At 33.0% G+C, this 18,299-nt stretch overlaps 1 protein-coding gene across 5 annotated transcripts in view; it reads left to right on the top strand.

The window, feature by feature from the left end:
• Cep350 (centrosomal protein 350) overlaps nucleotides 1-18,299 on the top strand; it is a 161,979-nt gene that overhangs the window by 90,759 nt on the left and 52,921 nt on the right. For all 5 annotated transcript variants that reach the window (XM_034636357.2, XM_071600263.1, XM_071600266.1 and 2 more), the window contains 4 exons: nucleotides 177-361; nucleotides 967-1,054; nucleotides 8,793-8,939; nucleotides 12,654-12,811. In XM_034636357.2, coding sequence (XP_034492248.1) covers nucleotides 177-361; nucleotides 967-1,054; nucleotides 8,793-8,939; nucleotides 12,654-12,811 — 578 coding nt within the window. The remainder of the gene's footprint in view (nucleotides 1-176; nucleotides 362-966; nucleotides 1,055-8,792; nucleotides 8,940-12,653; nucleotides 12,812-18,299) is intronic.

Here is an 18,299-nt window from a genome sequence, read left to right as displayed (position 1 = left end):
TTTATGTGGTGCTGAGGATCCAACCCCGTGCCTCACACGTGCCAGTCAAGCAGTTTGCCACTGAGCTACAGCCCCAGCCCCATAATTTATTTTTATGAATGTGTATCTCATATTAATGACGTTAAATATCAAAATGTTTAATAGATAAAAAACTTGAAATAAACTCTCTACTTTAGGAGCTGAGCATGCCATTCTCAGGAGGACAAGATAGCTTTTCTAAATTTACTATGGAGATGGTTCGACAGTATATGAAGGAAGAGGAAATGAGGGCAGCTCACCAATCTTCACTTCTGCGGCTTCGTGAAAAGGCTTTGAAGGAGAAAACCAAAGCTGAATTAGCTTGGCTAGAACATCAGAAAAAGTAAGTTCTTTCAGTAGCATAGTTTTCATTGTTCAGTTACTTCCATAAAAAGTAAATGCTTTATGTTTTAAAATATTTTTGTTTCCTCATTTAATTTTTTTTTTTTGTGTGTGTGTGCATCTGGTTATTAAACCCAGGACCTTGTACATGCTAATAAGTACATGCTCTACCACTGAGCTATATCCCTAGCCTCTCCTCATTTAATTTGATATGATTAAATTAACCTAGTTTTTACAATCCAGGAATATGTGGCAATAATCTTTGATTTGTGTTACTTTCAAGACTTCCTTCCTACCCATATAATATTTTGTTTTCATTTATCTTTTACAGTCTAACTGATCCTCATGTTGTTGTCCTATACTTAAGTCCTCTATAGTGTTGCAAATTGTTCAGAGTCCTCATATCTTTAAAAGACTTAGTCTAGGGCTTACATGTATTACATAATCAGTAGAATACTTGCTGAGATATTAACTGCTGCTGCATATAACAACTGTTTTCAACTTTTGAAAATGCTAAGTTTGTGAACTTGTTAGTAACCAAGAATTCTTGAAATTAAAACATGAATTTAATCTAGTCTTTGTCTTAATGAAAAATATTATTTGTAGACATCTACGAGACAAGGGAGAGGATGATAAAATGCCCCCACTCCGGAAAAAACAGCGTGGTTTGCTTTTAAGATTGCAGCAAGAGAAGGTATGTTAGGAAAAATGTCTCTTTAAAAAAATTTATCATAGGGAAATTATGTTTGCCTAATCTCTTTTTCTTATTATCACCTTAAATGGGATTTAGTTGACTCTTGCCCTGGTTATAGAGGTTGCTTGGTAGTTTACCATATTTCTCTTACATTAAAATTGAACACAATCAAATCTGCTGCCTTTCTATAGTATGAATAGAATAATCTTTTGAAATGATTTGAATTTTAAAAATTAAGATATGTATAAGAGTATATTGAGAATAATTTTTGAGTCATCACTTCCCTTCAGAGAGTTTCACAACACATTAATTACATATTGACAAATTTTGACTTAGTGGGATTAGAAAGGCCTTGGTTTTGAATCCTGGAGAGACAGTAAGGTAGTTTGATGATTAAGAATTCAGGGGCTGGGGATTTGGCTCAGGCATTATCGCGCTTGCCTGGAATGTGCGAGGCACTGGATTCGATCCTCAACACCACATTAAAAATAAAGATATTGTGTCCACCTAAAACTAAAAAATAAATATTAAAAAAAAAAAATTCAGGCTCTGGAGCTGGGATGTGGCTCAGTGGTAAAATGCCTGTGGGTTCAATTCCCAGTACCTGCACCCCCCCCCCCTTAAAAAAAGAATTCATGCTCTGAAGTCAGATTACCTAGGCAAGCATTTCAGCTCTACTAATTCTAGGTTTTATAACCTTGAACAAATTACTTAATTTCTGTGTTTCAGTTTCTTCATCTGTAAATTGAGAGCAATAATAGTAATATTCTTTATAGGGACATTAGGGAAGGATAGATGAATTAATGCATAAAATAGATTTAGAGTAGACCTTGACACAATGGTAAATACTCAATGTTAGTTGCAACTATATAATCATGGTCAAGTTTAAGTAGCTCTCTGAGACTTAATTTCCTCATCTGTAGGAGTGGGGATTATACTTTCATATGGTGGTTGTGAGGATTAAATGAGGTAACATATGTAAAGTGTGTTTCACAGTACCTGGTAAGTATTTAATAGATTTTAGTTTTCTTTTCCCTTATTGACCTGTTGTCAGGTGAGATCTACTGTGTTAGATGATTTACAAACTTGTTTATTTGAGTTATATATTAGATTATTACTTAAAATAATTTTTAAAAGTAAAATTAACCACAGGAAACATAACTGATGATGTGAATTTGAAAAAATTCCAAACTTAATTTAAAAAAAAAAAGAAGTTATGACTTTTTAATCTAAAACAAAGGTTTGTTTGTTTTAAGGTATGATTTAAAAATATATATATTTATTAGGTGTAGATGGACATAACACAATGCCTTTATTTTTATGTGGTGCTGAGGATCGAACCCGGGTCCTGCCCATGCTAGGTGAGTGCTCTACCGCTGAGCCACAATCCCAGCCCCTAAAACAAAGGTTTTAAAGTAAATAAGATTTGTCTTAGTTAAAATTGGTGACTTACTTTCTACACTGTTGCAATACAATAGCTTTCTGTTTGTAAAGTAGAAGAAAAATACATTTATAAATATGTTCTCTCATTCTGTAGTATTTCTTTTCACTTTAATAGCATCCTTTGAAGCACAAACAAATTAATTTCAATATAATATTGCATGCTTATTGATGGCACATTTTTTTCAGGTTTTGTTAGTTTGAAACTGTATTAGTTTTATCATTTTTTAAAGGATATTTTGTAGAATTATTTCAGCACTTTTAAAGATCACTTTCCAGTGTTTATCGCTTTTCATTGTTTTTGTGGAGAAGTCAGTTGTCTAAGTGTTGCTTTTTGTAGGCTTCTTTTAAGATTTTTAAAAAATTGACTTTGGTTTTTTAATACTTTTACTATAAGGTGTCTAGGTATGGTTTCCTTTGTAATAATCCTATATAGGTTTGCTGAACTTCTCAATCTGTTGGTTGGTGTATTTTATTAGTTTTTAACAAACTACTTCTTTGTATTTTGCTTCTGCCCCCTTCTTTCTATCATTTCCTTCTGGGAGTCCATTTAGACATATGTTAGACCTTTTTGCTATGTACCACATCTCTCTTCTGTTCTCTCTTGTTTTGATTTCATTTTCTTAAAACAAAAAACACTGTGCCTCAATTTGGAAAAAATTTTTTTTAAAAAGTTTTTTTTAGTTGTAGATGGACAGATTGCCTTTATTTATTTTTATGTAGTGCTGAGGATTGAACCCAGTGCCTCACATGTGCCAGGCAAGTGCGCTACCACTGAGCCACAACCTTAGCCTTTGGAAAAATTTTTATTGACCTATTGGATTCTCAGTGTGTCTTCTGCTTCAGCTATTAAACTATATTGTTAAATCTACTAAATAGTTAATTTTATTATTTTAGTCCTATAATTCCCATTTAAAAAAAAAAAAAAAATTCTTTGTTGTAATCTACCTTTCCATCCTTTTTTTTGAATCTTTTCCTATATGTATTTTATTTTCCTTGTCGGCTGTTTTATTTTTTTCTCATTGGCTCCTTTTTCTTTGCATGCCTAGTAATTTTTTGTTGAGTGATGGATGCTATGGATAAATAATTACAAAGACTTCAGCTGATGTTCTCTCACCCTAGAAAAGATTCCTCCTTTCTTTTGCTCTACAGTTAGTTATCAGCTATTTACCTTAACCCAAGCTAAGGACTGCACTGGGTTAAGGTAGGGTTGAAGAGTTGTTAAGCTCCAGTCTACCTCTGCTTTGCCCTGTTGTCCCTGGATTGTGGCCCTCCAGGGATTTCACTCAAAAACTAGGCAAACCTGTTTTTCTCAGCACAAGACACTGTAAGGATTTCTTCTCAGAGGTTTTTGGCTTGGTTCCTTAACTTTCTGTCTGTGCTGCTTCAGAATTTGACAGATGTTCAGAAGAATGTGAGTCTGAGGCCTCTTAAGTCTCCATTTTTGTTACTTCAACTCTGTAGTTGGTAGAATTATTAATTAGTAAAATCTTTTTTTTTTTTAAAAAGGTATCAGTGTTTGAATTCTGGGCTCTTGGCCACTGAGCCACTTCCCCAGCCCTATTTTGAGATAGGGTCTCACTGAGCTGCTTAGCGCCTCACTGTTACCGAGGCTGGCTTTGAACTCGAAATCCTCCTGTCTCAGCTTCCCAAACTGCTGGGATTACAGGCGTGCACCACCACACCCCCCAGCTAGTGTAGCTATTATAAAGGTTACTTAAGGTTTACTTAAGGACATGTAGAATATATGATTCAGCAGTTCTGCCTTGGTATATATCCTTAAAATATTCTTTAATCCAAGAAGCTTTTCAAATGTACAGGGGAAAACAAACATCATCAGTAAGAGAATACATGAATCAAAGCACATATCTACAAAAAATGTTTAATATTGTAAAAAAATGAATGCATTAGGTATCAGCACTATCCAATAGAGACTTCTATATCTGTACATGCAATATAATAGCTAGTAACCACATGTAGCTAACTAACAGCTATCATTGGACACTCTAGCATTAGATCCTCATTACCAGAATTATAATGTTGTTTTTATAGAAGGGCAGTATGCAAATAATATGTTCAGTATTATACTATTCATGGAAATATATATATATATATATTAGTAATATATATATATATATATTAATATATATATATATATATATAAAGTCTGTGGAATGACTCATACATCAAAAGTATAAATAGACATGTAGCAGTGATATACTTATGCAGAAAATCCTAAGAAAGAAGAGATTGCAGTGGAATTTGGTTTTATGTGTAGTGATTTAGTTTTGAAACAGATTCAAAACAAACATTAATGTTTGAATGACTGATTTTCAGGTTTATAATACTTTTTAATAGCTTAAAGAGTAAATTTGCCAAAAAATATTCTTTAATCCAAGAGGTTGCTGCTGGAAAGTTGCTGTATAGAATATAAAGTATGAGAGTGTAGGAATATATGTATTAAGATGTTTGTTTCTGTTGTAGCAGTACTAATTATTTTATCTGGTAGTGAGATAGCTATAAGCAGTTTGTCACAACTCTCTGAAAAATAGAACAAATTATTCTTTTTTCCTCCATTGAGGTGACATTCACATAATATAAAATAGCCATTTTAATTATGCAAATAATTTCACTTATACAAGTCACCATTTCAAAGTAAACAATTCACTTGTACAACCTTATGACCTGTTTTCAGGAGATATGTTAGCTTTCTGTTACCATAACAAATACCTAAGGTAAATCACCTTAATAAGAAAAAAGGTTTTTTTTGGTTCATAATTTCAGAGGTTTCAGTTTGGCCCTGTTGCCTTTGGGTCTTTGATAATGGAGTTCATCGTAAGAAAAGGAAACTACTTACTTCACAGTGACCAAGAAACAGAAAGAGAGAGATGAAGGAACTGGAGTTCAAATATCCCCCTCAAAGACATGCTCCTAGTGACCTAACTTCCTCCTCCTAGGCCCCACCTCTTAAATGTTCCACTACTTCTCAGTAGTGCCACAAGCTGGTGGCCAAAACTTTAACATGTAGACCTTTGAAAGACACTTATCCCAACTATAACAGAAGGGGAACAAACATTTTCCTCCTAGAATACCCTATAAAAATATAGTTTTTTTTCTAGGCTCAAATTGGGTGAATTTATGTATTGGTTGGCTCAGAATCTCAGAACTGTTTTCATAATGGTACTACTAGGGGACTGTGAATATGCAGTTCAGTGATACAGTACTTACCTACCATATGCAAATCCCTGAGTTCAATCCCTAGTAATGGGCTGGGGGGTACGGGGAGGAGAACTAGAATATGAACTTGTCCATTTCACTGTGTCAACATTTTGAACAAATGATGCAAAAACAAGTCTGAGTAGAACTGCTGGTGCCTTAGCATAACTCAGGGCACCAGATTGTTCAGTGATTGTTATGTTCTTCACTGCCACACACTTGCAGTTTGAAAACTAAGTTTTGCAGACCAGGCCAGTGGCCCAAGCTTGTAATCCCAGCAAATCAGGAGGCTGAGGTGGGAGAATCACAGGTTCAAGGGCAGCTGGGCAATTTGGCGAGACCCTATTTTCAAAATTTAAAATAAAATAAAAAGGGCTAAGAGATACCTCAGTATAGAGCACAAGTTATGCTTAATAATGTCCTGATTTAGGTAGTAAAATATATTTTTTCTATTATCTTTAAAAAAAATGTTTTTTTGTAGTTGTAGATGGAAAGAATGTCTTTTATTTGTTTATTTTTATGTGGTGCTGAGGATCAAACCCAGTGCTTCACGCATGCTAGGCAGGCGCTCTGCCACCCAGCCCCAGCCCCAGCCCCGGCCCTTATCTTGATCTTTGAGGACAAGCCTATTTCATATTCTATGTTCTTTGTGACAGAAATGGCAAAACCATGATTTAGATTTAGTCACATATGCTAGATACTAGAGTACAGTAATTAACTCAAGGAAAAGTATTTATGCACTTGTTTGAATTTCAAGTTTAGCTATTTTTTTCCCCCTGAAATGCCATTTTTACTCATGATTCACCAGCAAATTGCTCATTCAGATTTGGTTATTTGACAGTATTTTCTTAAAAATGAACCAAGTGTGCTTGATTACTTCAAAGAAAACAACTTGGAATATTTGTTACCAATGATAATATGCAAGCTTTCAAACAAAAGTCAAAACCATGAAACATTTTTATATGTTACCCAATATTAAATGTTTTTCTTTTGAGTTTAATGGTGATATTAATTAATCTGATTTTTAAGGAAATATGCCAACCTTTAGAAAATCTGCATAATGCAATGAATAGATTTTCCAATTGACCAACGCTTGATGTTAAAAAATCAAGCCAGACAATAAACAGATTTGCAAAAACCTGAATGTCATTTTTTTCACTAATTTTTTTGTTGTTGTTGTTGTAGAAAATGTAGTTACTGTCTTTAAAATCATACAAAGTTGTTATGTACTCATTGGAATGGAAAAGAGAAAATATCTTAGTATTATAAAATTAGTTTTACCCTGAAGGGGTCTCAGGGAGCATCTGCTCCAGAGAAGTTCATAAATTTCCCCCCAAGGAAACAAAAAAATGTAAGACTGTTCATTGCATCATTATTTGTAATAGTAAAATAATAAAAACAACTTTAAAATCCAACCATATAGGTAGTAGAAAATGAAATGTAAATTCCTCCAGCATGATTTCATACAGTATTATTAGAAGGTGTGAATTAGCATGGAGGGATAGCAAAAGTAATATCTGGCTTTGGGCTGTGACTCAGTGGTAGAGTGCTTGCTTGCCTAGAATGTGTGAGACCTGAATTTGATCTCTAGCACCAGGAAAACAAAAAAACAAGCAAACAAAAAATGCTATCTAGTAAATACATACACAAGAGATTATTTGTAAAATATTTTAAAACCTATAAACAAATGGAATATGTTTCTTAGTAAATAAACATAAATATTTTTAGAAGAATTTAAAAAAGAATGTGCTTGAAGGATACATACCAAACTTATGTGGATAATGGTTACCTCCAAAAGAGTTGTAGCATGATATTATAGTTTTCTCTGCAATGTTTTATTTGTTTACAAATTTTATAAGTTAGTAATATATTTCTGTACAAATTTTAAAAGTAGGAGAAAATATGAATATTAACAATTATTAATTTGGAGTTTTGTAAATGTGAATATTATGTACTTTGCTGTGTTTTCAGATGGTTTCAAAAAAACTTTCAAACATGATTAAACTAACAAGTAACAAAATTTAGTGTCTTGTTATGTCTACCTCATTGATAAGAAGACAGATTTAAATAAATTTTGAAAAACAAGGGACAGGTAAATTTGAACAGGTATAAGCAGTGAAGTATGGCAATTTTTGCCTGTTTTATTAACAGCCAAAGTTAGATGGAGAGAGATTTGTGTAATGTAGTCTTAAATGTTTCTGATGACATTGTAAGTGGGAACAATTTTTTTTTTAATATATATTTTTAGTTGTCAATGCACCTTTGTTTTATTTATATGTGGTGTTAAGAATAAAACCTAGTGCCTCACACATGCTAGGCAAGCACTGTTCCACTGAGCCATAACCCCAGCCTATAATTTTTTTTTGAAAGCAATTTTTAAAACTGGTTTAAGGTCCATAAAATGATTCATCATCTTTGATTTGTTTATCCTATTTCTATGACTCTCTTCTAAACAAATATTTCATAGTATGAAACAGTTGTATTATTAAAGCATTATTTTGAATAGTGAAAAATTGTAAGGGTCTAAGCGTGTAGCATTAGAATAATGGTTGCATTACGGGGCTGGAGTTGTGGATAATAATGGTTACATTACAGGGCTGGAGTTGTGGCTTAGCGGTAGAGTGCTCGCCTTGCACGTGCAAGGCCCTGGGTTTGGTCCTCAGTATCACATAAAAATAAATAAAATAACGTTATTGTGTACAAACAACTACAAAAAAAATATTAAAAGGAATAATGTTTACATAGTTTAGTCGATATGCGTTTGTTACACAGGTAGATGTAAAGGCCATGTACTTTTGTGGAGAAGTGTGAAAGGTATGTTAAGTTTAAGAAGGACTATGAAATTATCATTGTGTTTTAATTAATAATCATTTAAATTAAGGAATCATGTTAAATTATTTAGCAATGAGGTTCTGTGCGACTCTTCCTCACTACTCTGAAGTTTTTCAGTGTTATTATGTTTACCTAGAAATTCTATATATGTTTATTTGTAATACATATGATTGGATTTGTCTTTTTAAAACATTACTTTGATTTGTCTCCTTCAAATCTCAATTCCTCTCCTAACTCTTTAAACTTTTAGGCAGAAATTAAACGTCTTCAAGAAGCCAACAAGGCAGCTCGAAAGGAAAGGCAGCTGATCCTTAAGCAGCAGGAGGAGATAGAAAGGATCCGACAGACCACCATAAAATTGCAGGAGAAGTTGAAGTCTGCAGGGGAGAGTAAATTGGTAAGTTACTTGAAATTATTTTCAGTTAGTTTGTGACCTTTCCCATGTTGCTTGCCAGTGGCTTACTCCACCTCATGTTCAAATAGTGTAATATAATAACAAACTAGGATAAAGTTCTATCTATGTGTCTTTAATCTCCTCCCACCCCATGAAATATTCATGTTTTGAAAGGGCCACATGATTCTGATATTAGATTAAAATGTTTTCTGTGGAGAACAGTGACTGAGATTGGGGGTCTTTGATGACCTTGTGGCTGTGGCATGTCTGATGCCTGGAAATGTTTCTGTGCAAGGACATAGGATGCCTAGCTGCCATTTTAATGCCCTGTATGAGGAGGCTCTGTGGAAGAGAAGAGTCTTATCAGCTTTGATCTTGATCACAGGCACACAGCTTCCAGGGATAAAGGAATTCTCATGCTAGACAACCACAGTGTTTCACCAGCTCTGCTACTCCTGAGCCTGCCCACTTAACAGTAACTTTAAACAATGGGATCTTCTTGAGCATTACACAAAGCTCCTGACACTGCACACAGCAACTGTGGATTACAACTGAGGAAAAGCTGCATAGATGTTTATAGTTTTGTAACTTTCTGAGTACAAAAAAATAATGCTTACGTAGTCTTTAACCCGATAATGAGATGTATATAAATAAAGCTGGTGTTAACTCTTTAGATCTGCTTCTCCATCAGAGAGCAGCACTCTGCCTGATCCCAGCTATTTTATCTTCACAAACTGTGTTAGTCTTTATTTTCTTACCCCCCATTGCCCCTCACAGAAACTTAGAGTTTGGCTGCACTGGACGTGGCAGTTTTCCATTTATGAACAAATTTGGGACAGAAAGCTCTAGATTTGCTCATCAATCAAAATACATTCCTCAGAATTAATAAGAGACCGTTTTGTTCTTTTTTTGCTATTTATGTTAGCTGTCTGGCTTTAATATTATAATGATGTAAGATTCAAAGGAGATATTTAGATAAGAACAAAATTTGGCTCTATTCTAAGGTATTATAAAGTGTCAGTATAGGCTGTGGTTGTGGCTTAGTGGTAGAGCACTTGCCTAGCATTTGTGAAGCACTGGGTTCAATTCTCAGCACCACATATAAATGAATAAAATTTAAAAAAATTAATAAAGAAATCAATAAATAAAGTGTCAGTATACTGTGCTGAAAAACCCTAAATTACATAGAATTATAATTTTTAAAAATCTAATATCTCCACTTTGACTTCTAAAATACACTTTAAATTTTGAATAGTGCCAAACTTCAGGAAAATTTGAAACAGTATGAAGATTTCTAATTTTCTAAGTCATTTGACAATAAGTTGCTAACAGATTAATATTGATACATTACTACCATTTTATCTATAGCCCTTTTAAATTTCTTCACTTGTCAAATGATATTCTTTATAGAAAAAGTAACTTTAGAATCACATATTGCATTTAGTTTTCATGTGTCTTTAGTCTCCTTCAATCTGGAATTGTTCCTTGAATCTCATGACCTTGATACATTAGAAGACTATATGACAGGGGGCTGGGGCTGCAGCTCAGCGATAGAGCGCTTACTGGGCACGTGCGAGGAAACACTGGGTACGTGCGAGGAAACACTGGGTTTGATCCTCAGCACTACATAAATAAATAAACAAAACAAGTATTGTGCCCACCTACAACTAAAAAAAAAAAAGATTATATGATGTCAGTTATTTTGTAGAATGTTCCTTAACTGAGCTATGTCTGATGTTACCTCATGACTAGATTCAGGTTGTGCATCTATGGCAGGTATCATAGAAGCAATGTTATTCTTTTTGCCTTATTTAGGTGGCACATAATTTTGATTGATTCCATTATTGATGATGATCACTTGATTAAAGTGATATCTGCCAGACTTAATTACAAAGTTTCTTTCCCTTCAGCATTAATAGGTATTTCACATATTTTTGAAACTATGTAAATGTCTTGTGCATAGTTTAAATTTATTCTCTTACCTTTATCAAAATTAACTCATGAGTTCCTATTTTACTTGGGCTTTCAATCTGTTACTATTATTATTTATGTGTTGCTCACTTTGTCTCAAATTGGGCTATTAAAAGCTTCTCCACACAGATTTCTTTGTCCATTTGCTATGTCTCATCATCCCAGAGTATTTACATGCTTTCTGGAACAAGATGTTTCAGGATCATTTTGAACTTCTGCCCCACCCTTAAAATTAATTGATATTCTGAGGAACATTATTTAGAAACCAAAATCTGGTTTGTTCATTGCTCTTTAGGTTTTACTCTTCCTAAGCAATAAATCTCGGAGAAATATTAGTTTTAACTACATACTGTGTGTGTGTGTGTGTATATATGTAATAAACATGTATAAATAAAATCAGGAGTTTATACATATACTTCCAATTTCACACCAGTGCCACAACTTTCATACTATTTTGTTGTTGTTTGTTTTCTATTTTAGAATTCTCTTATCTGACAGATAACTGGTGAATGTCCTTCTCTCTGTGTTTGGGCTTTGACTTCCCTATTCCCTATCTCCTTGTTCCTCCATTCTTTGGACTCTGACACCTATGCCAGGAAGTTCACTGTGGGGAAGCCATCTTTACTGTGTTTGAACTCATGACATCATGTGCTGACCTACTTCCACACAGACATTCTTGTTGCCCTGCTTAGACTCTGATTCCCCATTCAGGCTGCCCTGGTGCATGAGATACTGTCTTCATCTCACTCAGATAATCACCACTCTTGGCCCCTGTCTCCCTCTACCCTCACATGAACACATACATGCCTTGTTCTGCTCCATCTGATGACTTTAAGACTGTGTAGTTCAGGAAGCAGAATGGAAAGAAGTACTGTCCTTTGTTTGCATTTTTCACAAATAAAAATAGTCATAATTATTCCCACCCATCTGCCTTAAAAGTTGTGAGTATAAATGACTATTTTGGGAAAGACATACTAAGACATACTAAGGAAAGACATACTTTTTATTTATCAGAAGTAATGTATTGATTAAACCAATAGTTTTTAAATGTTTTCATTACAAACATTTTTAATTTGTGAAATACTGTTTTCCATAAGGAATTCTTCCAGGAAAAAAAAATCCATCCCTTAGTATGTTTAAAGTAAGTTATTACATCTTTTGTTCGGTCTTTGTGTCTGTACATATGTGTTTTATATATTTATAGTGTCTAGTTTTATGTTCCTTTTATATGGTTTAACTTTAAAAACAAGAGTACAATTAGGAACTAGATTATTACTGGCAGAAATTTTTTATTTCTTTTTGGAGTTCTGTGGATTTTTAAAATTTTTAATTTCTTTTTTAATCATTACAAGTGATATAGTCAGTCTATAAAAATATACGTAACATAAAATTTCCCATTTTAATCATTTTCTTATTTAAAAAAAATTTTTTTAGTTGTAAATGGACACAATACCTTTATTTATTTATTTTTATGTGGTACTGAGGATTACACCCAGTGCCTCACATGTGCTAGGTAAGCCATTTACCACTGAGCTACAACCCCAGGCTCCATTTTAATTATTTTTAAGTGTGTAGTATATTTTTGTCCCTTAAGTAATTATATCTTTTTTTAAGTAATTATGACTTAATTTTAATTACTATTAGAAACATTGTTTTAAATTTAAACTTAATTTTGAATTGACAGTATTTAAGATCTTTTAAGATCCTTTTGAAGTCCAATAAAAGTTTGCTTCTTTTTGTTTACAGGACTCTCATAGTGATAATGATACAAAAAATAATAAGGCAACTAGTCCTGGACCAACTGATTTGGAGACCCGTAGTCCTTCTCCCATCTCAATCTCCAGCAGTGAAACTAGCAGTATCATGCAGAAACTGAAGAAAATGAGAAGCCGCATGGATGAGAAGTAATTCATTTTTTAAATATATCCTGTTTAGTTACACTGCAAGTAGTAAGAACAAATGATATTTTTTAATATGCTGCATAGATCAAGATAAAATGTTTGATGGATTCAGTAACATTTTAGCAGAAATTTTGGATCAACCTAGAAGTTAATTAACTGTAGATCTTATTTATGAAACAGTTTTTCTGATTTTGATGTAAATAGTTTCCTTATTAAAAAGCCAAAGTAGATTTGAATATGTACCCTTTCTTTGCATATGTCTACCAACTTGGGGAGCAACTAATGGTATATTGAATTGACATCCTTTTGATCTTTGGTAATTTTCAAGCTTAATTTAATGGTAGAACAAAATTTTTACCTTGTCAGTTTCTGAGATTTTTCTGGGGTGTGGAATGATTCTGCACTCTAATATTCTTCCAAAACATTTCTAAGAATTATTTTTTAAAAAATCTCCTACTGGAATGTAGCTCAGTTGCATATAAGATTTGATTATATAAAATTACATTTATGTGATAGTTCACTCTTTTGGTATTCATTAAATTAAATATGGTTATAAATTAGATTCTTGTAGGCTGTATACTTGCCTCTGTAATCATTATCCCATAGTTAGCTTCCTTGAAACGCACTGAATACAGGAAAGAGAATCATTAGAAATTTTTACTGACTGCCATTTTAAGTTAGCAATTCAAACCACAGACTGAACTTAAATTGTTATCTTGAGATCCTTTGGCCAGATTTAATAATGTTTTATATTTATATGTGACACCTACCTTTGATTTAATTAGTTTTAGGATAGTCAAGTAATTATTGAGTAAAATTCCTTATTTCCTCTAAGTGCAATTATATGTTGGTATTTCTTTTCTTTTTTTTTTTTTTAGTTGTAGGTGGAACACATAATCTTTATTTCATTTTTATGTGGTGCTGAGGATTGAACCCAGTGCCTCATGTGTGCTAGATGCCTCTAATCCCAGTGACTGAGCAGGAGGATCCCATGTTTGAGGCCCTAAACAATTTATCGAGATCCTTTCTCAAAATAAAAAGTAAAAGGACTAGAGATGTAGCTCAGTGCTAAAGCACCTCTGGGTTCAATTCCTAGTTAAAAAAAAAAAAAAAAAAAAATTAACAGTGTAAAAACTAAATATTATCATACATGTGAATACTTGTTTTTAGATGATTTCTGTGGGATAAGTCAAGTAAAGTTTCTTTAAATAAGAATTTATTGAAATTTGGGTGAAAAATTCATTCTTCCTTTTTTGATTAAAATTTTCCACTAGTCTATAGAGACATTGCTTCATAGATCTTTGAATTCAAAATTAGAATAATTTTTATCACTGATTTGACATTTTATATCTGCCTCCAAGTCTCTTTGAATGGTAAATGTTGTGGGGAAGGTAGGGATAATTTTTTTTCCCACTGATCCCTTGCTTTTATATTTCAGTAAAACCTTCATTGCTAGTCTCTATGAATGGTATTCTAAAATTTTAACCACACCTATAGAAGAAATTGCTAATCTTAGTCTGTGAGGTCAGTTTCTGTGGTGCTTATTTTAGATTTGGTTAAATCTGTAAAAACCCTAAATAACAAATTTAAGATTAGATTTATTGACTGCTCCAAGTGTTGTCACAGAATCCAAATATTAATCACTATAATTTTTGTATTTCTTGTCTTATCAACTACTAGAGTAGACTTTGTCAAGGAGAATAATCCTTGAAACATTCCGTGACTTTTTATTTTGGGTACCAGGGATTGAACTCAGAGGCACTCGACCACTGAGCCACATTCATAGCCCTATTTTGTATTTTATTAGAGACAGGGTCTTCTGTGTTGCTTAGCACCTTGCTTTTGCTGAGGCTGGCTTTGAATTTTTGATCCTCCTGACTCCACCTCCTGGGATTTCAGGCATACACCACCACACGTAGCCATGATTTCTTAATCTGATGTCTGAAGCAATGAAGTTGAGTTTGTGGTAGGGATGAACAAGAGTATTTTCTGAAATTGGTTATGTGTTTTAAAACATAGTGCATTACAGTATTGTTTTCTATCCCTGAAACAAAGTAATGGGAAGACTAGCATTTAAATGCCATTTATATTATGAAAATTTTAGAGTTAAGATTTCCTTCAGCTCCAACTGATGTTGGAATGTCAGCTCAAGAAGTGAAGAGTTACTTGATTTTGGAGTTAGCTTACTATAGTAGATGACTAATAATAAAATTATTTGAACCTTTGCTTCTTTGTAACTAGGTACTATTATTTGTTCCATAGATTTGCAAAGGCAGTCAGACCTGTTTTATTGATATGAATGTCAAAAAGTAGTCATCCTTCCCAAGAAGTTTAACATTTTGGGAGAACTTTTTTATTATATGTCATTGCTTATTGTTAGCTTTCTGAACTCTAATTTTATAACAGATATATTTTTTAAACAATATTATCACTTTTGGCCTTGGTAAAAGATTTGTTCTTTAATGTTTCACTGAGACAATAATGCCTTCATTAAACTTTATATTTCTAACATATGACTTTTCTTGACATAGTTATTGAATTGACGTTTATAAGTAATTTCCATTTTTCAGTATAGTGAAAAGCAAAAAGAAATTCAAAATGTGAAAGACATTAGTAATAATGAAAACAGGTTTGTAAAAGACACACAGTAAATCTAAGCCACTGAATGAACAACCTTCCCTTTTGTCTTACTTGTAAGTGAATTTGAGTTTTGTTAATTACTGTGACAGACGTTATTTATAATAACACTGGGTTACCTATAATTATGAAACAGTTGTTGTCGAAAAACAAAGCAAATATGGGTGACTTCTCCTGTTATTTTGCCAGTTCCTTTTCAGGAAAATAGTTTACTGAGCATATGAAGCTCTGAAGTGCTGCATTAGTTAAAATAAGACACCACACATTTTTTTCTTTGATTTGTTAACAGTAGCTTGTTCTTCTGTGTAACAAGTTAATTATGTGGTTGCTCCCTCAGCAATTATTTATTGAGTAATTTGTGAATATGCTAAGTTCTGAGGGTTACCAAGATACAAACCCTGCCTTCAAAAAGCTTACAGTCTTACTTGGAAAATAGAATGCATGGAAGGATCATTTAGAAAAGTATATGGAGATCTATTGCTAAGGAAATTAAGAAAGGAAAGAGAAATTTTCACTGACAGAAGAAGCATATTAAGGAAATTTTCATGAATATGTTCAGACTTGAATATGTTTTTAATTAGGAAGTACTTTCTAATATAAAAAGTATAAGCATTTTTTGGTTTTACCTTTCATTGCAGACCAAGGTAGCATGAAAAAATTAGCTGGTAGTGTCAAAACATCTTAAACATTTCTTCTATACTTCCCAATTTGCTTAGAAAAATGATGAAATGCATCAGACATAGTGGCGCATGTCTATAACCCTAGCAGCTCAGGAGGCTGAGGCAGGAAGATCATGAGTTTAGAGCCAACCTCAGCAATTAATGAGGCCCTAAGCAACTTGGCAAGACTCTGTCTCAAAAATAAAAAGTAAAAAGGGCTGGGGATGTGGCTCAAGTGTTTAGGTGCTCCTGGGTTCAATCCTTGGTACCAAGAAAAGGAAAAGAAAAAACACTAAATGGGCAAATTATTTAATTTAAATAATTAACCAGAAACTTAAGAAGAGAAATATTTTATGATATTATTCTATCTTAAAGTATTTATAAACTGAGTACACTATATGACTACAATCCCAGCTAGTTGGGCAGCGGAGATAGGAGGATTACAAGTTTAAGGCCAGCCTTAGCAACCTAGAGAGACCGTGTCTCAAAAAAATAAATAAATAAAAGTATTTATGGTTTGTCTATTCAGTTTTGAAATCTTTACCATTAATCTGCTGAACTTTAAAAATTAAGGATTTTCAAAGTAGAGTCTTGGATAGTCTATTAAAGAAAATACCTTGTTAAGAATTATCTTAGGGGCTGGAGTTGTGGCTCAGCGGTAGAGCACTTGTCTCTCACGAATGGGACCCTGGGTTCGATCCTCGGCACCACATAAAAAATAAATGAGTGAAATAAAGGTATTGTGTCCAACTACAACTATAAAATAAATAGTAAAAAAAAAAAAAGAATTATCTTAAATAATTTATTAAACAACATTGTTTTAGATTAATATAATTGTCTTAGAGAAGTTTCTATTATAAGTGTAGTAGCTAAATAAATTCTGGTAGTATAATGTTGTGTTTTAATTTCTGCAGTTCCTTGGTCAAGAATAGTGTACTGTATTATTTTGTTTATTTAACTGTATGCAAATTATTATACAATTTTAAGTAATAAATAGGTTTTACTATAGAAAAAGCTAAACTGCACTATTTTTTTTATATTCTTTTTAGTTGTAGGTGGACACAATACCTTTATTTTATTTTTATGTGGTGCTGAGGATCGAACCCAGTGCCCTCCATATGTGAGGCAAGCACTGCACCACAGAGACACAAACCTAGCCCTGCATTTTCTTTTACATCAGTACTATCCTTGCCCTAATTTATCTTCTCATTCAAGTATTATGAAAGATGCTTAAAAGCCAGATGCAGTGGCACACGCCTGTAATCCCAACACCTCGGGAGGCTGAGTAAGGGGAATCGCAAGTTCAAAGCCAGCCTCAGCAAAAGCAAGGCACTAAGCAACTCGATGAGACCCTGTCTCTAAATAAAAAATACAAAATAGGGCTGGGAATGTAGCTCAGTGGTCAAGTGCCCTGAGTTCAATCCCTGGTACCAAAAAATATATATATATACACACACATATATATAATATTTCATATATATATATATATATATATATATATATATATGCTTAAAAATTCAGAAAAATTTATTTTAAGATTTAAAGCACTATGTTCTATTTTTATTTATAATAATATAGAATTAAAGAATTACAGATACAGAAGGAATTTTAAAACAATTTAAGGTATTAAATTTTCATTTGTTTTATTTACTGTCTTTCAAATTTGAAGGATTTTAGACCTGCAATTATCATTTAAAATTTATATAATCTTTTTTTCTTTCAAATTATAGCTGGAACACTGTTCATAGTTGTATTAGCTCAGTGGGAGAAAATTTGTCATGTCATATGATGTTGTAGCATGTTATTTTTAAAAAGTGGGAGGTTTTTGAATGTACAAAGAATCATAAAATGGTAGAACTAGAAGAGGTCTCAGGGAACTTGTCTTTATTTGACTCGGTGAATTTAAGGCCCACAAAGATTAAGTGACTTGCCTGAGTTCACACACAGCAGAATGGCAGAGTTAGAACTAGAACCCTGCTCTCTGGACTTCAGCTAGTTAAAGTTTAACATATCTGCTTTTAGACTTACAATTTTTTTAAAAAATTACTGATAACTACATATCTTCAGTAGAAACTTGCCCTTCTGAATAATATTTGTTGAAACTGGAAAAGTGCTAGATGGCTTATTACTATAGTCGAATAGCAGCATGAACAAGTCATATGCTGGTGTGACTTACTCAATCAAGTTCTTTAGTA

Source organism: Marmota flaviventris, chromosome 12 (genome assembly GCF_047511675.1).
Source record: "Marmota flaviventris isolate mMarFla1 chromosome 12, mMarFla1.hap1, whole genome shotgun sequence".
In the NCBI taxonomy this organism is placed as follows: Eukaryota; Metazoa; Chordata; class Mammalia; order Rodentia; family Sciuridae; genus Marmota; species Marmota flaviventris.
This window is presented reverse-complemented; position numbering and strand designations above follow the sequence as displayed.